Source organism: Polyodon spathula, chromosome 10 (assembly GCF_017654505.1).
Source record: "Polyodon spathula isolate WHYD16114869_AA chromosome 10, ASM1765450v1, whole genome shotgun sequence".
NCBI classification, from domain to species: domain Eukaryota; kingdom Metazoa; phylum Chordata; class Actinopteri; order Acipenseriformes; family Polyodontidae; genus Polyodon; species Polyodon spathula.
The window spans coordinates 4,761,514-4,784,900 of NC_054543.1; the positions used below are offsets into that span (position 1 = coordinate 4,761,514).

The window sequence follows — 23,387 nt, forward strand, 5'->3', positions numbered from 1 at the left end:
TTATAAATTGAGGCATTTTATGTTTTTATAGTTGTATCATAGCCCTGCAGCTTAAAAAGTACCTGTTAACTCCTCTGTTGACATAACTATATAGGTCACACCCAATTGCTTACTTTTATAAAACAAAAAATAATAATCAAACCAGTCAATAACCCCCACCCCCATACGGCATGATGGCCTTCCTTGTCAAAACTTTTAAGGTTAAACATTGAATAAAAAGCTTTAGAGATGACGCATCTGCTTATTTCCAGGTCTCTTCACTCCAGATGCAGCTGTTCCCACTTTTTTGTTGTTTCTCAGCAAGAGGAACATTAAATCAATTCAAACAAGTACGTGAAAGGATGATGTTCTGAAATAAACATTTATTTTCTAAAGAAAGTTTGAGTGACAGGTTTACTGGATGTATTATATAGGACACAGAGAGTATTATACAGGTCAGTGAGCATTCTGTATGAAGTTAGGACTGTCTGGAGCATTAACCCTACATTATAAAAGCATACTAGTGTCTAGATAAAATACTAGTGTCTGTAAAAGCAGCAGAATTCCATCTTGGATCTATTAGGCTTTTGTTCAGAATAGCAGCAGATTTCTAATCTCTTTCGAATCTCTTAATATGCATGTGTGGCTGTGTACCTAACTTTAAATTCCAAAGCTACTCAACGAAGGTTGGCGTTTGCACTTGCAATCTCCTGTTTTCATCATTCAGACACCAAAGTACTATCACTTGGCACACCATAATTACACTTCATAAAGGATAATTAGGATTACACATTGGCATACTACTGGTATTGGTGCAGATAAACACAAACATATAAAGGATCATGCTTTTTGCACATACAGGGTTAAAAAAATACAAATTGAAAGAAAAATTCCCTGTTATTTGTTAGCACCTTCCTTGTCTGAAAAGCCGATAGCTCCATTTCAGCTTTCAGTTCAGTCTAATAGTTCTCTAACACTTTAATATGTGCTGAAAGTTGTCTCAAGTTTTGTTTAAAAAATTAATCATCCATAACCATGAAATACTCAACAGTGCTAAATATATACTAAATGAAGCTTAAGACTTAAAATGTATAGTCGTATCTACCACCAAGCCAAATGTTAGTATCTAGAATACCCAAAGCACACTGTGTATGAAAAAGCACAATGCCTCATGAAAGCCATTGCATTTTAGGAATATGGGAAAATGACACCATCTTGTGGTCATGTGTCAGAATCCGAAGACAAACTTCCTAGCTTTCACTACTGACCTGAACAATTAGACGTCATATGGACCTCTTGTCAACTTAAATAAGTGTTTGTCTAAATCTTTCATATCTGTTAAGTACTGTGTTTTGTTAAATATTAACTTTAGAAAGAAGTCACATATAATATATAATCTAGACGTATGGCCCTATTTATCAACAAGCACAAGGGCACATTTTCTGAGAGGCTTGAAACTAGCAGGGATTGCTCGGAACCTGCTTCTAGCTGCAACCAAGTTGTTTCTTCCTAGTTGTATGCCATTTAAAGGATTTTATTCCTTATAGACAATGTGCCTTTGTCCTTTGGGCCCAGAAAGTGTATTTACTCGAGTGCAGGTGTGCTTACTGCAGCATGAATAGGTATTTGAAAACGGCTAATTGCATAACACTGCCATAGGCATAGTGCCAGTCATCCCTCCAGACTTCTGCAGCAAACACACCAGACTCCATCGTGTTTTTTTGGTTTGTTTTTTTTTTTGGAGGGGGGTGGGGGGGGTCTTTATTTTAAATACAACGACGACTATCTTTAACACTCTTCAAAAACAGCCGTTTCATGCCCCCCCTAATTAGCAATAGACAAATACTAGACAAACTCAAACGCAAAACCACACACTTTTATTGTGGTTAGGGTTAAAAAAAAAATTCATCTTAAATCGGCTGATTTCACAGACCACGATTAGCACTAATCTTGAGTTTAGAATGCAACTCCTTTTCAGAAATTAATCTGAAAAAGAAAAATGAGACACGCAATTAAATGTCCAGCCCGACTTCTATGATATTGACTATGGAGTAAATTCTGGAATCTCCTGCAGTTCATTCTGTGATGTCACTGACGATTAGTTTTCTCCTTTCAAAACTGACTCTAGATCACCGCTTTCTTTAAGTTCCTGCAAAAATAGAAAAAAAAACACAAAAGTAATGCTTATATACAGCCGTACCTGAAACACTTTAACTTCCTGTGCCACCAGCACTTTCAATGATTGCAACCCCTTTAACTCATATTAAACCCGCTGCTCTTGCTGTGACTTCATTTATATAGATCATAGAGTTCGCCCCCCCCCCCCCCCCCTACCCCGATGCATGCTTAAGAAACTTTAGGATCTGGTTGGATAAATACAAGCACTGGAATCTGTCCCGAGATCTGAAAATGACAACCCCTTGACAGTAATCAGCAAATGTTGATGTAGATTACATTTTGCTCTCAAAATAAGCAAGGGTTTCATTCATTAGGATGTTCGGTTTCATTTAGTTCAGTTTCCTAACCACTGAGGAACACTAGAGCGTCTTATCTGAAGGTGAAAGTGAGCTGGATTTTCAGAAACCCCAAAAGTGACCCTGATTAGAGCAAGATTGCGCAGAAAGACTGGCTGGTAGAATGACTCTCATTGGGTTTAATGGGGTACAACTTTATAGCCATCTGTTGGGGAATAGAAGGTATTGCAGATTTCATAATAGGAATTGGGTCACTGAAAAAAAGATTATTTGCCAACGAACAACAAATTATTCACACATACACTGCTGTGCAAAAGTCTTAGGCATGTTGCTTTTTTTCTACTCTAATGCACTATGAGCATCAACAACTTACTCAAAGCCTCCACTAGTGCCTTCTGCCAGTTTTGTTGTCAATTCAATGCTTGTCTTCTTTCAATTTCTTAAGGATATTATCTTCAAGTATTGCTCATCCTTGTTAGATAGCTTTTTGGGTCTTCCAGTCCTGGGTTTGTCAATTACAGATGATGTTTCTCTGTACTTGTTGATTATGCTTCAGATACCACACCTTGAAAATCAAGTGATGCAAGCTATTTCACTCAATGCTTTTCCTTCTTCATGCATGTCAAGGTTGTTATAGTAGAAAACACTAGTGGAGGCTTTGAGTAAACTGTTGATGCTCACAGTGCATCAGAGTAGAAAAATGCAACATGTCTTTTGCACAGCACTGTATGTTTTACGTTTCCTGTATGAAAAATAAATAGCACAGAAGTATAGCTGTCCCTGTCTGTTATGGTACAAGAAAATTCTTTATACTTTATACTATTAGTACAAGATCTTCTTGTCTGTCCAGACGGCTGTCTTGTACAGTATGAGACACTTATTATGTATAACATTATAGAATATTTTAACAAACCCATCCATGCTTTTTCAGATGTAAAAGGATTGATGCAATACCTTCACTATATCATGTCCTCCAATGAGTTCACCTTTTACATAAAGCTGAGGGTATGTTGGCCAGTTGGAAAATGTTTTCAGACCTTGTCTAACCTGTTAAAGAGTGCAACAGCATTAATGTTTTGAAACATTACATTCACTGAAAAACACCAACTATCCACAGTGCAGGAATGCAGACCAGCCGCACACTGCTAAGCTGTTTGTTTGAGATTTTTTATTTTTACACCTAAGCTTCTCATATACTAAACACAGGACATACAGTATCTGTAATGATGGCTATGCAGCATTATTGTTATTTTCCTACCTTTAAAGCATAACATTGTGTGATGTGTTTTATTACTATTCTTAAAAGTAAAAAGACCACTCGTTTATCTGCTACTGCAGTGAAATACGTTCACTCTGAATCCAGATCAATAACCTTATTTAAAAATAAAATGTATTCTAAAGACTTATAATGTTTACCCAGAAAAGACAAAATGAGAAAATTGCAAAAACATCAGTTTTTGTAGCTACCTTTAAAGTACAGTATAATAAAATATATTTTAAAATATCAAATTATAACTTACTTCCTCATCTTGCAGTATGTCAAAAGTATCATATTCAACACTGAAAAAAAGACAATGAAACTTAAAATCAATTAGTGGCTTGGCCATAATGAATGATAGGAGGTGGTGGCATGGATTTTAAAGCCAAGACACGGTAAATAAATACATAGATCTATAAAACAGAAACTGATATACATTAAAACTTTCATTAAGTAAAGATTTGTTAAGTAGATAGCAAGGTCCATGTGGCTGAGTGCAGCTCTCTTGCCAGGTTTTGTATCTCTTACTTGATGTAGCCAAACTGGAAGGATCTACAAAGGAAGAGCGTCACCAAGTAGCCAAGAGGTGTTTAAGCTCTTTGTTTAAGACCTTGAGGAAACATGTGGACTGCTTTGTTCTAAACACACAATACTATCCCACAACCCCCCAGTGATGTTTGATGCACAGCAAGAATTTGCAAGGTTGGGCAGGTTTGGAAAAATGCCCTGAAACACTCTTTCGATTTCAGTGGCTAGCTGTGGGCAGCCAAAACCTGTAGCACCAGGCACTGGAAACGAGGCATAAGTTTATGTATCACGAACCACCAACCACAAGGGAAACACCTCCCTCAAATGTGTTCCATTTGGTCTGGAAACACAATGGAATTAGGTTATCACCTGCAATGACAAATGGGGTCTCCACTCTTGGTCCTGGAGGGCTGGTGTCCCTCCTGGTTTTTGTTCCAACTGTACCCAAAACTACCTAATTGGACCAAGTAAGTGCTTATTGGAAGCTCAGTTGGTCCAATTAATTAATTTAGGGTACAAATGGACCAAAAACCAGGAGGGACATCGGCCCCCGAGGACCAGGATTGGACCCCTGATATAGCGCATTGTATACATACGTTCCATTGAAATACATCCATTTCTAATGGAGCATTATCTAGGGACATTGTGTGTATTTCTTTGCTATAAAAATCAAGATAAAAACGTACCCAGTGCTGTTCAACATGTCTATCATCTGCCGACTGAATCCACATTTAGCCATCTGAATAAACAAACAAGCAAAAGTATGAACAAAATCACACAAAAATATAAAAGATGGGAGCATTACAAAACCTGTGAATGCAAAGGACAGAAAAGTCAAGGTTGTGTAGCTAACCTCTACAGAGTTCTCTCCTACAGGTAACTAATTATGAAGAGCAAGTTTGCGATTTCAACTGTGAAGGAACTTGGTGTGAACATTCTTCAGCAAGTTATTGAGATTACCCTCCGTCTCCATGTCAAGCTTACATTTGTAGATACACTGGGTGTAGATCATGCTGATTTACTTTTTCATGTTTCTGATAGCTTTAATATTTACAGCAGTGGTGACAATGAATGTCACTGACTGTCCTTCCTTGTTTATTTTGAATAGCTGCTCCTGTTCTTCTACCTCAACGAAATATTTTACAAAATAATACTGCATTTCCCCCCCATAGGCAGATTTAGAAAATCCAATTTGAACAGAACAATTTTAAGCACGTTGCAGACTCATCACCTCAAATCAGCACCCTCTTGATTGTGTTGTCAGCTGTTTAAACTTTTTGTCATGTGTGACTATCACAGTTCTAAAGCCTAAAAAAAAATGCAATGAATTTCTGTTACTTGTCACAGGTCTGCAATTTAAACAGTAAAACCCGATTCAAACAAAACCACTCAGTAACACTAAAAATAAACTAATTCTAACTTTATGATAAAAAAGTGATTCTTACCTCTTTATTTCCTTTCATAAACAACATTACGTTGTTTTTACAGATCAGTGACTTTAGCCTAATAAACGAAACAACAGGCCCGATTAGATATTTACAACAATCAACAGATTTATTTACAAAAACATACATTAAAATCATTTCCTCACCTGTTTTCAAGTGTAACTGCTTTTGGACAGGTATTCTCCAGTTCTCCTGATTCTGCGAGTTCCTAGAAGAAAAATAAAAATAGCTCAGAACTAGACTTGGGCTAGAATTTCAGCCAAGTACAGCCAGTTCCTTCCCTCAGTTGTATACTGTGTAAAAACGATAGAACATTAGCCATAAGGAAGCCTTTGGCCATGCCAGCCCACCTTCCACAGCAGGGGTCCTTATTTCTTGAAGTAGGAACCCCCTCAGTGGGAATACAGAGCTTTTGAAAATGAACAAAACAAGGAAATTAACACATAAAAAACAAATTGGATCTATAAATGTACCCAGCCCATACGCACCTTTACAATATCCAACCCCCCAACCAGTTCTCCATTGACGTACACCTGCGGGTATGTGGGCCAGTTGGAGAAAGTTTTCAGCCCCTGCCGAACCTCCTCGTCCGACAGGATGTCAAAGCTGCTGTACTGAATGCTGTGCTGCTTGAAGAGCTCCACTATCTGTCTGCTGAATCCTTCAGAGAAAAATACAATTCACGTTGTTTACGCTGTCCAGCTCTTGCTAAAAATTGTACAAAAGTTAAAGCTGGCTCTGAATATGGTACTATATCAACTGCTTAGTGGCGATGTTTCATTAAACTAGCTATACTGTGCATGCATCGGTTAAGTGCACTTTGTTTTCAATTTAGTAACACATTACTTGCTTTTTTTTTTAAGTAAGTTTATTTGTTGCTGGTAAACTAACTCTGAAAGTAGCATAGATTGCCATTCTCTTCAAACAGTGGCCACATTTTGTTTTATTGGACTTGGATTTGCTGCACAGATACATATTATTACACAGATGCTATTATTTACCAGTTGTATAAGAGGGCTATTTGAGGGACAACGAAGAAATTATGCAGAGCCTATCAGATTTAAAATAATTAAATAAACAACAACGTGTTATTATAATTATTATCTTTTTTCCATATTTATTGTAATCCACGTTAGGTTTCTCATCACCACCTTAGTGGTGGACGGTGGACCTCTTTCAGTTAAAAATTTACGAAGTCACAAAAAAAGATGTTCCCCTAATTTTTATAATAATTTTATATATATATATATATATATATATATATATATATATATATATATATATTTTATATAGTATATATTTTTATATTAATAAGAGAAAAAAATTTTTATTTTTTGTATAATTATTCTCTTTCCATTTTATTAAAAATAAAATGCATGCGGTGCTTCTTTCAAAAAGTGACGATTATTAGTGCTTCCTACCGATAATCTTATTTTGGTTACATTAGAAACTCAAAGAACATTGCTACTGATCAAGGGTCACTCGGTTAACCAAAAAATATAAATGAAATAGCCTAAATAATATTTGCTAAAGGTGGCTGCTCTTCTGAGACTCAAATTCTCAAATTGTGAAATCAATGTTGACCCTCTGAATTTTATTGTATTACATTCTCCAAAAACAATGTCAACTTATTGTATAGCATTGTCTATATTTGTTTAGAATGCCCCCCCCCCCCAACCCCTCCCCAATGGATCCCTTCCTTATACTCAAAAAAGTAGTCTTACTGACAGGTACACTGATTCCTTGTTTTCATGTTGCAGAAAACATGCTATGCTAAAAAGAAAATATAACTTTGATCATCTTCATACAGCAGCTTCGGTGGTGTTACAGCCTGTGGGGTAAAAAAGCATTTGCTATGGGGTTTCATTGTTAAATAAGCCTCAGCATGCCCTTGTCTTCATCTATGATGTAAACTGATGTGTTTTATTTATATTTGTGTTGTCTGGACCCAACATATAGTGTATATATAGATAGATTTTTTTTTTTTTTCGTTCTCTCAAGTCGGGTGAAGTGTTTGCTTCGTGTAGAGCCTGCAGTAAAATACTGCCTCTGATATTTGCCATTCATCTGGGAATTCATTATAAAACAGCTAGAGGCTGGATGCTGATGGTTATTCAGCTGCCAATATATTCATTTGTTTCTGTTACCACACCAGGCAAACAACCAGTCCAGCTGCTTGCTCTGGCTGTAGGCAACAACAAGCAGACCTGGAAGATTGATCAGTGGGGTTTGTTTTTAAGGGTCAGGGGTGCACGCTGCAGACACTGTGCTTCAGGATAAGCAGCGCTGAAGCTTTCATTCTTAACAAAACAACAGTCAAAATATACCGCTGTGCAAACATTTTGAAAGAAGATTCTACATCATTCAGAGGCCAACCAAGTGAAATATATACACCTATATTAAACACTACGCATAATTAAAAACTCAGCAGCAGCCCAAAACAGTGTAATCCAGTACATCTTAGGTTATAATGGGTTTTAGTTATGTAATATTACAAGTTATTACTTATTCGGTTGAATATTGCATTACTGCAAAAAAAGTAACAGCTCTTTTTTATTTAAAAGCAAGTACCGTATTACTTAAATTTGGCGCCACAGCTTAAAAGAGGGCAACCTTTATTAATAATACTACGATTTTCAAATGCTGAAATATTTTATTACATGATTTATGACATTTTAGAAGTATTGCGGTTGCTAATATTCTGTAATATGGTAGCCTACCTGTATGTAGCAGTGTGTGGCTAACCTACTTTGACTACAGTACATTTATCGGTGACACTTAACAAGAGCCTATTAGGTGGAAGTTGAAAGGTCAGGGGAGTACTGTACCAACGAATCAGGAGCGTGTATAGGTTGTCAAGGGGCGGGACAATGCTGGTGTGACAGTTAAATCCAAGAGTGTGACGTAGATGTTTTTCTGGATCAAAAATGACCTCAGAATATCAGCTTGATCTCTGTATAAACTCAATATATCTGACTCGGTTATTCTTCTTCTCACTGTAACTTGCTTGTTTGTAATTTCTCTGCAAGCAAAACCGAAAAAAAACCTTCTCATAGATAGTAAGCACATTTTTTTTGTTTATTATTTGTATGGGTTTGAGTGCTGGAATTACAATTGAACTAAAAATAAAACAACAAAACCACCTATAAGAACTTCAGAAGGACTACTGTTCTGTACATAGTTTATATTGCATTTTCTTTCAGAAATGTACTACCACAAAACAAAATGTGCTTACCCCGTGTGTGTACATTAGTTTGTAATTTACATCCTAGATTGAGGCTCCCATCTCTTCGGCATACACTGTCTATACTATAATGTTCCATTTGATAAGCAACACTGTGTATTGCTGATTCCAGTTTACAGGATATTTTCCTCATACCCGCCATACACTACCATTCATATCTGACATTACTCTATTGCTTCTATTGCAATAAATAGAAAACAAACAATACTGAACAAGATTTTTTAAAAAACGCTACTGGGAGACGCACCCTTTTTGTTACACCCATGTGTGATGATAATGTTGATTTTATGATAGCACAAAGTACCCTATTTGCAAATGTTTTAATTTTTAATAGGGTTTTTTATTTTTTTTTTATCTTATAGGATAAACTGTTGTATGAATGGAATTCAAGTAAAGCTAACTGAAATATTGCTTGACATAAGTTTAATTTTGCACGAGTGGACTTAAATGGTGAATTTCCATTCCATAGCAAAAAAATAAAGACATAATAAAAGTTAAAAACACCCACACAATGCTTTTTGAGTTTGTGAATGGAAAACTATGGCCTCTAGGGTCTCTGGGTTCAACAGCATGATACAGAATGTGGCACACTAGATTCTGTGGAGAATTCATGACTATAGCAAGCAATGTAAAGTTTTTTAAATATAGTATTAGTTTCCTAAGTCAGGTGATTATACACTGACAGGACAAAAATTTGAGTGAACTGATACAGAAGCACATAATGCTTAGCTATTCGAGTGAAAACAGGTGTGCTTTGCGTGCCAATATTTTATTACCTGGTAGGTATGTAATTGTTCTTTTTTTATTCTATTAAAAAACTGGTCAACACAAGCGTACACATATGGTATTCTATATTACACTCCATCACAACCTCTATAACTAATCAGACTGTTTCGTTGCCGGAGGATATGTCACGGTACTCTACAGCTTTTGATTACTGCAGTGAGTGAAATGGAACTTATTTAAGCTGAAAGAAAAACATTCCATCAATACGGCAACCTTGGAGACTACCGCAGAAAAGAGCAAAGTAAATAAGAACATTGTCACGATTTATTCAAATACCCAAGAATAAAAAGCAAAAGAAAGAGAATAAAACACATTTTAGATAACGTAATGGTGTATAATAGCGATGATGTGTTTTTAAGTGCAGAGATAAAAAATAAAAAATTTAAATTCCCCGTGCCAAAACCTAAAAATAAATTACAGCTGAAATAACCTACTGGGTCTACAATATTAAATTAAATCCGTGCCCTGAGGGGTTTCGATGGTCCTCGCTTAATAAATAAGTGAATAAGCTATATTTACCACAGCGGGGATCCTGGGGTGATCCCTTCATGAACAGCATGCAGGGTGCTGCATTCACCAGCTTCTTCAGCCTCCCGTTTAGATCCTCTTTAGCAGCTACACCCGTTCCCATGGGGACTGCAGCACTGGAATGGCGATGAACCTTCTTGGTCAGCTCCGGAGCATTGGCACCATCTAATCTATCAACCTTCTGATTATTCTGTTAACAATGGAATTGGAAAAAAAAAAATATATATATATATATATCACATAGCACTTCCGACACACGGTTCCAATTGTATTTCTTAATCCTAATCGCAGGTACGACTGCCTCAACTATTTCTAATGTATTGTATCCTGATTTGGTGACGCAGACCTGCTGCATGGTTGAGCTGAGATCAACAAATCTTTCACTTGGGAACCTTGATATGGGGGGTGTGTCACCATTTTTAGAGAGCCATTATAGATAGATTTGTACAGTATATTATTTTAAGCTTAACCTTTTATTTTGATGTATAGAAAGACAACACCATAGTGTGTAAACTCCATTAAATAAACCACACTGCTGTTATTTGTGGTAATATTCAGAATAGCTACTGTTTCCTACACTTACCTTAAAGAACAAAAATGTTGGAACAGAACTGATTTCATATTTCTCGGATACCTCAGGCACAGCTTCTGCTTCAAGCTGTTTGAAAAGGAAACAGAACTGCCAAGTTAACTTAACTACAGTTTTCATGTCAGTCATATTGTTATCACTGAAAAGTACTGATATGCCGATTATTATTATTATTGTCTTTAATGAAAAGCCTGGCTGGCTATCTTCAGTAATGCAGATTCATCTATTGTCTTATACATATTTAATTGGAAGATAATGGCTCTACCGGTATTACTGTATTGAATTATCCAAAAAGTCCTTGCACATGTCCTTTGTGCTTGTTTGACACCGCCGTGCCCTACCTGCAGTCAGTGCAATGTCAAAACGGGTTCAGAGGTTTTTAGTTTACTGCACATTTCAAGAAATGCCTTCAGGCAAGGCATGAACATTTTGATGCACTACAGACCCAGTGCATTTGCAATCGTATTTAGCTACGAGATATTGAAATCCATAAATCACTGACCCCAGTTATGTCATGATTACAGCACTTATTTTTTCCCTCTAGCAAATTTAGCAGTTTCCCCCTATTGACAAAATCCATGGACCAGTACATCATAACTGACACACACAGACAAGCCCTAGCAATTATAAAGCAAACATAGGACTTTGTGTTGTAACTTAATAATGTCTGCTACATAACTCTTTAAGTCATATTTTACTGGACACAACCTGCCCTATTCATTATTTTTTAGAGTTGAACAAAATAAAGGTTTATATGCATGACACTGTTTTAGGGTCATTGTTAAAGAAACCAACAGCAGTCTAGAAGAATTTCATGAATATTGAACTTAATTTAATCCAGGGCTGTCCAATGGATAGTTCTTGAGATACTTATTGTTCCTTGAGCAATACAATTTGATATTAAATTTAGAGGAGGTGTTTATACCATTTGAGTCTGTTCATGTTTTTTAATAGACTGCCACTCTGCATTCTTTGGTAGATGAAAGTTAAAATGCCACAAAGTTGATGTGTCTTTTTATACTGTGTCTTTTAGTAATGCGAGGAAAAAAAGGAATACATTAATTACTAGATTAATTAGCCTGGCAACATAATTTGCATCGTTAACAAACAGAAAGGCAAAGGGGGGGTGTATGATGCAATACTGCACAATAACTTGTACAGTCGGCACTGGTTTATCAGGATGCCATAGGACATGTAAAAATATCCAGAATAAGCGGCTGTTCCAGTTAAACGTGAGACATTTGAGGCTACCTTAGTCACACTTTCTTGTTTCTAAATGAAAAGAAAAAAAAATTGAAATCACATTGACTAAATGTTAAATACTGAATTTAAAATACCAGTCAATTGTTTACATTGCTAAACACAATGAATTGCTTTTTTTTTTTTTTTTTATTTATACATGAAATGAAAAGAATAATGACATCTTATCACAAGGTGAGAAATCAGGGATGTTGACACATGCCACTGTGCTTCATGAGCACGTCCTGCTCTGAAAAGCGATCTCCGTTCACCATTTGAAAATCCCCATTTAAACAAAGTGACGTCACAAATAAACGACATAAATAACACTGGGAAGAACCAGAGTTGTATCCCATTTAAGCACAAATCCCGATTATCAATATCCTGATTAGGCAGTGCCAACTGTACTTATAAAAGTAAGAGTGGACCCAGCAGGCACGTTTAGGCACTACAGGGCTGGAAACATGGTAGAAGCTAAATGAAAACTGTGACAAAGGAAATAATTTCGCCAAGAAGCCACATTGTAGCTAATGGAAATGTTAAGATGCTACAAATGAGCAGCTTAAGGGTATTTATGTGCATAGCCTCGATAAGGCTGACATGACAAATCAGTGGATTCTCAAAACTACTATTACCACCAAGGGGGTGTCTGTTACTGTAGGACAGCATGGATCCTTACGATATATTTTATGTCATGCGTTTGCCTCAATCTGAAGATAATGAGATAGAATTGAAAGGGAAGGTCAGAGAGAGCTAGTGGCCCATGGAGTCAAGTCCTCTGGGGCAGTTGAGTGTTTTTATGGAGTTTTGAATAGGAAGTAGGAAGGGTTCAAGGTTAGAAAGAGGGGAAAAAAGAAAATCTATTAGGATGATAAATTATACAGTTAGACTCATGCTTCTATCAAGCTGACCTTGCAAAAAAAAAAAAAAAAAATAAATCAATCAGTGACCTGTGTTCATACTAAGTTACAAAACCAATCTGAAAGTGTTGGCTGATCAGATTTTAACATGGTCAGGTTGCCCAGTGGATGAAAAAAACCACGACATTTCGTCCACATGAGAAACAATTTTGAACTTCATAGACCAGTTCACCTGCTTTCACTGTTTAGCTAGCTACATACCTTAACGAACGTGACCTGGGCATTCTCCTTTGCTAGTTCTGCCATAACATCGTTCATTTGAGTACACTGCGGAGCCCATGGTGCCAGGAAATGGACAACTACAAGGGACCTAGAAGTTAAAACAAACACAATGCAATGTTTCAAATAAGCACAGGTATACGGACTAGAAGTTTACTTTTTGTCTATTGTCTGGCATACACTGTCTATACTATAATGTTCCATTTGATAAGCAACACTGTATTGGTGTTGTTTTTTAGGTTTGGTTTGCTATCCTGTTGCAGAGGGACTCAACAGCTCTGGGCTGAACTGCATTCCAAGTCTCAGTGGGCTTACAGTCTATTGCTACTAGCTTTCATCCTTTTATTTATTTATTTTTTTTATTTTTTTAACTCCAACAGTACTATGGGACCAAGCCGCTTACTGCATTTTTTCAAACCAAGCAGAAGTTTTTTTTTTATACTAGCTACACACACATGACTGTTGTTCTACGTTAGCAATACAATACATTGTTAATACAATGAAGCCAATACAAATGCCATCCTGTACTTGCTGTCTAATAGAATACATTTGGAAATAATGCGCCTGCATTGTCGATCGGTATAACGCCATGAATCAAGGTAATGCAAATCTGTCAGGTACACAGAGAAATATTGGAACACCTGTACATAAAGATTATGGGCCCAACTGCAACATGTCTTGTGTAAGAAAAAAAAAAAGATATACCGTTGGTGAAGACGCAGAATAGGGCACAAGCCTGTCGTTTACTCGTGGTTAGGGTTTTAATAACATTTCTATCAACCAATATGAAATTGCATGTATCAGATATGGTGTTAAATACATGAAATAAAAAATGGTCCTTTTTTTGGGGGGGGTGGGGAGGGGGGCAAATAACATGATCTTCACGCACAGTCAGTTTTGAGGCCTAAAAAATACAAACCGGAATAGGTACCTCCTTGAGCTTTTTAATGTGTGTATAATGTACACGTAATGAGTTGAGTCTTTAAACTACTAATGATTTATATATCTCCTGAGCAAAACCACAACACGGGTGTAAAATGTGATTCTGTACTGCTGTCTAATGATGCCGTACTGTTTGCAGTATAGACAGTTGTACGAAGATGCAGGACTCAAACAGACTGACAGCCATACTGCATTTAGTCCCCATCGTGTTAGATACATAATCCCAACCGCTTTAAATACAAACACGTTATATATATATATATATATATATATATATATATATATATATATATATTTGTTTGTTTGTTTGTTTGGAACGTACTTGCCAGCGTCCTGCAGCAGTTTCTCAAATTGCGGAGAAGAAGTAGCTTCCGCCAAGTTCGCCATGCTGAAAGACCTAAACAATCGAGCACAGTCGAGCAATCAAACACTGGCAACACCACATGCATTACTTCAGCTGGCAAAATGAAACACAACCTAAAACAATCTGAACACCGAATAAACACAACTTTCTTGTGTGACTTTGTGTGGCGCTGCAGGTCAGCTAACGAAATCTGCAGAAAAAGCTGGAATACTCTGAATTCAGATATTAAAACAAATCGCATATACCTTTAACACTGTATTTTGTTTGAACCCCTGACCCGAACAAGACTGGAATTAACTAATAGATCCAGATATGGCATAAACTGTGGTTCTAATTGCGTTTTCCTCGCAGAGTTCTCTCTATCGCGTGTCATTACTTGTTTTATTATGGTGTTTTGTCATGGGGAGGGATCGACAGAGACATGTTTTTTCTTAAAATAGCAACGGCTTTATTTAAACCAAAACAAAGGCATGCACATTCACCACCACTATGCTTTCTATTAACTTGAATCCCCATGAAGGTCTGCACATTTGGTGTTCTTGCATACTCTGTCTTTGCCCCTCACAAACATGTCTGCTCCCTTTGGTTTGGGGGAGGGGTGTTGCTCTTGATCTTTTGAACGTGATGTCGTCACTCGCCGTATGCACTTCTTTTCATTGGCCGGTCAGCGGCCTGAGCGCGAGAACGAGTTCCAGGAAAAGAAGAGCTAAAAGTATTAGAAAGAAGAAGAAAACGCGCTTTGCTAGTGCATGGCAGAGGATAACAAAAGCTGCAGGAATTGATACAGGAAAAAAGAATAAATGCCTCATGATTGCATAAGCAAAAATAATATTTGATTACGTTGTTTGTAAAGGCAGCGAGTCTTCGTTTCAGGGTCAGCAAAGTGTTGCTTCTTCCTTCCCTCAATTAAGTGGACTGAAAAAATTCGATTAAGAAAATATTTTTTTGCACATTTCATGGCCGTTTCGATGGACTGCATGGTCTCGGTTCAGAACAAGCGGCGCCATGAAGTTGAAAAACTTGGAAAGTGGGAGAATTTGAATCAGCCGACAGTGAGTATTGTATCGATACTAGTACTAATTCGTTGCATTGTTAACAGTACCACAAACCTGCTGCTGACTGCAGTGTTGGGGACGTGTTTAAGTCTATACTATTGTTTTCAACTTGAAATTCAACTTCAAGGTACACAAGTTCATTAAATAATTTTTCTGTGTTATACAGATGTGGGATACATTGCTTTGCACGCGCTGTATTTACTGCGTTATAGTGCACATTATTTTGTGGATAGATAAACTATCAATAAAACAATAAAAAAAAAAAAAAGAAAAAACAACTTTGGTCTTTGTTCTACAATAAGCGAGTCATCAGATGTCAAAGGGTACTGTTAACAACTGAGTAATTTTAGATTTGCAGGTGTGCTTGTATGATAACTGGGTTGGGAAGAAAACGCACTTCTGTTAAACTGTATTCATTTTTTTCAGAAACGGTTTTGTGGTGGATTGGAAAGCTGCATTCAGTTTGATAATGCCGCTGCTAGTGTCCAGTTGGGGGAATGCCCGATGGATACCTGGAACACCCAACAGCCAGTAAGCAGCAATGACCCTCAGAGAAACCAACATTCTAGTATGGTATGGAAATGATTACCGTGCACATGCTTATTCCAAGTAGCTTATGTTTGTACCTTATTTGTGGCTGGTAATATTTTCAATGTAGGTTAAACATGCACTTAACAGAAAAAGTTTAAAATTTAAAGTTTACAACTCACTGACCACTATTCTGAATCACGAGTGAGTGGGTTTTGGGCCCTATTTTAAATAGACCATTAGCAATTGTAAGGGTGACATGGTCTTCTAGTTTTCAATTAACAAAAATCTAATGTGTTAAATTGGACATTTAATGTTTTGTCACTGTCTTTTACAGTTGATTTAAAAAATGCACTTGGTTCAAGGTACATACCTATAAAACATTTTGAGACATGGAAGGAAGTGTTATATTTGTTTAGTTAAATAATTAGACCAATTGAGAGCATGGGTTGAATGAAAGCCAGAAGACACTGTGGCCTGCCAGGAATTGAGTTTGATGCCCCTGTCTGTACACAAGGAATTGAGCATCAGGTCAGCTGGTTTCTTTTTAAAGTAGAAAACTGACCATTTAGATGACCAGATCCAGCCTGTCAGTACATTGTAAACCTGTTTTGTGCATCTCATTGCAAAAATAACAAATGAAGCATTGTTTTTATTTGTGGGACACATGCACCTTAAATGGTTAAAAGCTGAATTTCTGAAATGGTTAACTTCAATTTCTGCCCAGCTGTGAGTTAGTAGTTTGAAAACCTCTATATATACAAATTTACAAAATCCACATTGCAGAAGGGACAACATTTCCAGGTGCACATACCGAATGGTCATTTTTCAAAGCACCTTTGTGTTTAGGAGTACTCTTTATGAATTGTAAATATTATGAAAATACAGAAATGTACAGTGTCCATTTTAATGGCATGCTATAACAATAGATTTCAAACTTGGTTATTGAGCGTATCAGAAACTAGAAGTGCTTATCCGTTTTGTGAGAACTTGTGAGAACATTCCATCATTGTGTAAAATAGGATGGATCATTGAGTTTTTAGTTAGAATATTTATATGGCTACTCTAATCAGTTTAAATGCCATTATGTTGAAATTTTAAAGTGCGCTATGAAATGCTTACTTCACAGATGTGGCAGGCTTTATTTTTAATAAGGGAACTACATACACTTGTGTTTCTAAGAATGGTTATTATTGTATTTGACCAGGTGTACGCCACTGGAAGTGGTTCAGTGCAGCCCTGCCTACGATGCATGGCTGGAGAATCTGTAAGTAATTCTGTTTTATTTACTCCATTAGTTGATTTGATGGTTACACTATTGTTTGCAAAAACTACTTTATTCAATGGAGATTCTGTTACAGCCATTTATTGAGCACTGGAAAACAATTCAGTTCCATCAGCCAATCAGCTTCCAGCTCTAGTGGTCTCCAGTAGACGGTAAATGCCCGGTGGAACGTCTGAGCACAAACTGTGAATCAAATTAAAAATCAATCCGTGCAAGTGCTGGCCTTTTCTTTCAGCACGGAGAATCCGCAGTGTGTTGATTTTATTAGTTTGCAGTTGACGATGGTTTAATGAGCTGCGATGGGTGCACTGTTCCCGGTGACTGATGGGCACTCGGGGCTCGAGCGAATGATAAATTTGACCGGAGGCCTCATCAGTGGGTGCTTGACAGCTACCTGCGTAAGGCCGGCTAGGAAAAACATGGACGATATCATGCGTCCCAGTGCTGCAGATAGGAAGTGGCTGTGGGCCACCTCCTCCCAAAAGACGAGGCCGCCAAACCATGAATGGAAAAATAATAATAAATGATTAACGCAACCCACAGTGGTGCACGGCCACTTGCCCTCAAAAATATGGAAACATTAATGAAAATGCGCTGAGGGAAAGAGCCCAGCCTCTGCAGCCTGACCACGCAGTTCAGTAATATTGCTCCGTTCATATGATTCAGGAGACAGCCGCTTTGGCTGACAGTAGAAACATGTTGAGTTATGAGGCATTTTAGAGTGGTATTTAATGAGATTGTCTTGGTAGTTAAGACTCCATCTTACTCGGACTGTTCAGTAATTGCTCCTTTCATTCCTTAGGCAATGCCCTGATTATAAATACGGGTTTAAAACCCTAACAAGTTAATACAAAGTAATAATCGATTCACTGAGTAAAAGCTCATTGTTTTTCTCTATGTATGTCATCCTTGTTCTTTTATTTAAAAACTATTTTTTTAGAATGTCTTTACTCAGCAAAGTTCAAGGTGAATCTAGGTTTTAAGGTGTTTGTTTTCTTTATCCAAAAAAACATGGTAAAATTTTCTAATGGCGATGATGGCTGTACAGTGCGATAGTTGACTTTGACTTTCGTTATTGCCTTCAGCTCAGGACACATAACTCCCGTCGCAGTCAACTATCAAACTGTAGAGCCATCATTGACGTGCACTATCACTTAATTAGTATATGGCAACACTTGCTTTATTAATCCTTAAGTACAGAGATGTGATGTCTTTAAATATTGGACAAAACTTCAGAGTGATAAAAAGCATGTCATATTTCTCAAAACCTTTAGTTGATGGGCAAGTACAATTCTGTGCCTATTAGAATATAATTAGTTAATTTATTTATTCCTGTGTTTGTTTGTTTGATCTAATACTTATTTAGCTTAATTTCATGAAGCAGGTGCAAGTTTGAAATGTTTATCTTGTGCTAGTGTCAAGTAAAACATTGGCTTTTTTAAAATTCCACCAAACCTGTATTTATACAGTTTAATATTTCTCTTTACAGGGTCATATTAACCATATTATGGACTTCTGAGAGATAACACCAGTGTGATTGTAGCAGAAATGACTGGATCATCAGTGTTGTCTCTTGCATGAAGAGGGTGCAGTTGTACTGTCGGAAGTGGAATACAATGTGAAATACAGTATGAAGCAAAATTAATCTGAAGCTCACATTATTTAGAGATTTCATATTGAGTATTTAATGTAAATACCTTATCACTACACCACTCCAAACTTGCAGCATGTTTTTATTAGTAATATTTTTTTAGAATATTAACATACTTGCCAGACTCAGGGTTACCCATTGTTTTATTTTAAAGAATAGACATTGCAGTTTAACAATGCATAATTGATTTAAATTAATGATAATCGACTGCTATTTTCCTTGTTAAGGAAACGTTGCCTTATTAAATACAAGTGTGTATATTTTGTTTAATTTCAGACACTGATTTTTATGGTACTACATGGACTGTTCTTGGTTTGTTACTACAAAACATCTGGTTCTAATGTATAATTATATGTAGAAAAATCAACAATAATGAAGTTGTAGTCTGTTTTTTTTATAGTAGAGATTGTTTTATTTTTTTTTTTTTTAATGTTCCTGCTCTGGTATATTTTGCATACAAAGTATGCAGGCCTAATTTACTATTCTCAGTAATTTTATTAAACAACAAAAAAAAAAAAGATTATTCAGTGTGGTGTGTCGTTATTTTTACAGGTGTGTTTATATGATGCACATTTCGAATTGATTTGACATTCAAATTATTATTATGGCTTGAAGCCTGTTGTAATTTTTTATTTTTATTATGTCGGTTTTTCCATCCAAAAATTTAAACTGCTCCTGTTCACACGCGGTGTACCCAATTAACATGTATCATCCTGTGTAAAAAATGCGCTTCTGCATCAACCAAGATGGCGGCCTGACGCATTTTTTGGAAAAACCTTTCAAAATCTTCTTGTGAACCGATTGATATGAAACTTGGCATGCGTCATCAGCAACCAAACCCGCTTCGTTTGTGAAGCAGAAGTTGCTATGATAAATTTTACTATCAAAGTGGCTGCCACCAAATTCGCCAAAACGCTCCCAAACATCAAACTGCTTCTGTTCGCAAACTGTTTAGCTCACTAACTCTTAGCTTGGTAGGCATCGTCCTGGGGACAATGGAATTAAGATATGGAATATAAAACAAGATGGTGGCCAGACCTACGTTTCATGCTTACATTTAAAACCTCTTCAGTTGTAAAATGGTTTATTTGATTAACTTCTAGAGTTGACAAGCATCATCTGTGTCAATACAATTGACTTTTTTAAAAATCATGTTTGTGCACAAAGCAATACGGCCACTTGATGCAATTCTTTAAAAAACTTTCAAAATCTTTGGTCAAATGTAACGCCTTACAAAGTGCAGTTAGGTTAATGGTTACTATGGAACACAGGAAACTATATGTGCTCCATCCAAAAATGACCTTGCCTGCGACCTCTGACCTCTAAGTTAAAATGTAAAACTAGCTTATAACTCCTTACAGTGCACATAGGATTATGCTTACTATACAACACATTTAGAAACCCATATATGCTCTATCAAAAAATTACCTTGATCGTGACCTGGGACCTCAAGGTTAAATGTAGAATTAGCTTATAACTCCTTGCAGTGTAGAAAGGGCCATGGTTGCTAGGGTGTTTAAAGTTCTAAAGCATTGTGAGATAATGAACTAATGCAGTATTTTGAGTTGAAACTGCTTACATGGTTCATGTTTTCTTATCTAGAGATGGGATGCATATCCATGGCAACAGGGATATAATGGAGGCGACTGATTGTCAGTATCTTGTGTAAATATTTCTTTGTGTATCTAGAGAACTGCTTGTCCAATTGCAATGAAACTTCAAGCACATTTGTTTGCAAAAGTTGTTTGGGGGGAATTATCAGAATCTCGGGAGGTACCTCTATGTACAAACATTCTTCACGTCACATATATTTTCATAGGGTTTATACTGTGGGTGTAAATCATGTGGGGTTTACTTTTTCCTGATACCGATGATTTAATTTAGAATTTGCTGCCTTTTGCAGGAGATCTGCATTCTAGATGGTGATATTCGTATTATATCCATGCTCAACTTGGATAGGTATTTAATAATACAAAGGTTATGGATAATGCCAAAGAAAAGAAACAAGTGTACAAGATAAAGGATGATTCTTGTCATCTAGTGCATATTCATAGAAATGTATCTTGTGTTCATTCATGGTAATGGTAGATTTGCCAATAATATGTAATACATGCAAATTTCATATTAAATAAGGGACTTTTTGTCATGTGCAAAGTTGTACTATATTAGGTAAATTGTATTATCCGTAATCTTTTTCCCTTGCTGTTTGAAAGGCGTCATGAAACTTTTTGTTTTTTTCAATTCATACCAACTGTTTTGGCATCTCTATATCAAGGAGAAACCTTTTATCAAATGTGTATTGCATTGCTATGTAAAATAAGGTTTTGACCAAGACAGATGAGCAGCTGTGAATATTTCTAATAAACTTGATTTTAAAATACCAATGACTTAATATTAAAACATGCAAGATGGATGTTTGTAGAAAATTTGATTTTCTTTCTAATATGTCTTCAACAATCTAATGCAGCAAATTTCTAACTCAGGCCACTCTATCATAGTTACCTGGAAGAAATAATATAGATCTGATGAGATGCAGACAGTTAAAAGAGCAAATCTAGACGTGTATATTCAAAATCTTCATTTCTATTACTTAGTATTGTATCTGCTGTTGGGTTGTTTCATTTACCAGTAATGTTTTCATCAAAATGCGACAATTTTAACTAAGTAATAGCGTAATCTCAATAGCATGTTATTGGAATTCAACAAGTCAATTATCAATTAAATTCAAAAGTAAAGAACCACAAAATCAAAGGTGAAGATAATATTTGTATAGTGTCGTGGGGGCGGAGATAAGTACAGGTTTTTGTCAAGATTGAAACTTTCTGGTCATTAGCAAAAAATTAAAAACACCTATTTATTTCACTAGTAGACCCAGGTACCACTTTATCTGTTAAATAGATTTGTCTTAAAGGAATAAAATTCATGGAATATGAAAATGTATATTATTCAGAACTGGGAAAGCAAAGTATGGATATGAACAAGGACTGGATTTTGCCCTATCAAATATTCCTGAAAACTGGCCTAATTATTTTTAAACTTAAAGGGAATTCATGCCAGTTGAGAAATTGATAAATTGATAAATAAATTTCAACAAAGACAATTAGATTTCAGCGAAGCTGATGGGCAACTGCAACTTTTGTTTTGTGGTAAACCAACGTTGTGAAAGGATCAAAAGTATTACTTATCTGTGTTTATCCGTAGACCTGATATTTCACAAATACTGATTCCAGATAAAGACTCATGCAAAATACTGTAGAGGGAAGAAAATGCTGAGATTACACTAAATGTATACTTCAGCATTTCTAAATGATTTATTTATTTGGTAACTAAGCAGGCTTTTATTACATGCCAGCACCTTTAATAGCCTGCTGTGTTTATCAGTCTTGTTTCAGCCTGACTGGAAGAGCTTGTGCTGCCACCTGTGCTCCTTTAATTACTGGTTTCATTGCAGTAGATGTTTGAAGTTATCAGGGAATTAAATGTAACATAAGATTAGCAATTGGGAAAGGTTGAGGTTTGTAGTAAGTCAACTAAAATGGATTTAAGTATTACTGGCACAACCTTCACCGTCTTCCCACTATACATGGAGAAATGAGAATGTATTCTCAGAAAAAGCTCGACCTCGGGGAGATGAAGATTGTGAGAATGAAGATTTTCAATAATGTAAGACAATAAAGCTTAGGCTTGTAACCAGCTGCAATATGGTACCAGTATAAAAAGCTTAGTAACTAATAAAGGGAAAGAGTCTTCAAACTCATATTTGAAGATCAAGACCCCCAAAAGGACACTTCATAATGCGCATTCAGTCTGTGATGGAAACCGCGTGCTGCCACGCTGACCAATTCTCTGGAAATTGTCTTTCACTGCTCTGGATATTGCGTCTTCAGTTGATTTCCTTTGGGTTTTTTAGCCTGCATAATTGTACATCTGCTTATTTTGAATATATATATATATATATATATATATATATATATATATATATATATATATATATATATATATATATATCGCCTATAAAAAAAAAAAAAAGTGCATACCCCTTTGACATTTTCATAAGTGGTCTGGCTTGCCACTGATCTCTGGAGGCAATAGCTATTAAAGTTGTATTGAGGGAGAACACGGGGTGTGCGAGATCAAAGACAGAAAGTTTCAATTTTCACTTGGTAGACTAATAAAATATATAACTTTTATTAATGTATTGTGCTGTGTATGATTAAACTTAATTGAACAATATTAAAGATCCACCATGCTTCATTTTCTCTGGGTGATCAAAGCTGTCAACAGGGGATGCAGTGGAAGTAGATGCCTGCTAATTTTTATGGTTTTCTTTATTGTCTAAAATATGAGATTAGT

The 23,387-nt window shown here is 36.3% G+C and overlaps 1 protein-coding gene across 2 annotated transcripts; it reads right to left on the reverse strand.

Annotated features, from left to right (window-relative positions):
* Nucleotides 1–342: 342 nt before the first annotated feature.
* LOC121321922 (glutaredoxin-3-like) lies at nucleotides 343–14,548 on the reverse strand. 2 transcript variants are annotated; one of them, XR_005950989.1, is made up of 12 exons: nucleotides 14,474–14,548; nucleotides 13,192–13,300; nucleotides 10,826–10,900; nucleotides 10,234–10,432; nucleotides 6,173–6,345; nucleotides 5,831–5,892; nucleotides 5,685–5,742; nucleotides 4,926–4,978; nucleotides 3,974–4,013; nucleotides 3,408–3,500; nucleotides 1,458–2,128; nucleotides 343–1,421 (listed from the first exon to the last, which is right to left on the reverse strand). XR_005950989.1 is itself a non-coding variant. In XM_041261314.1 (11 exons), exons 1-11 carry the CDS (start codon nucleotides 14,536–14,538, stop codon nucleotides 2,078–2,080), a joined length of 978 nt encoding a protein of 325 aa, XP_041117248.1. In that variant the 5' UTR covers nucleotides 14,539–14,548; the 3' UTR covers nucleotides 343–2,077. The 2 variants fall into 2 exon arrangements, 1 of the variants encoding a protein (XP_041117248.1); XM_041261314.1 differs by having other exon boundaries at nucleotides 343–2,128.
* Nucleotides 14,549–23,387: the final 8,839 nt, after the last annotated feature.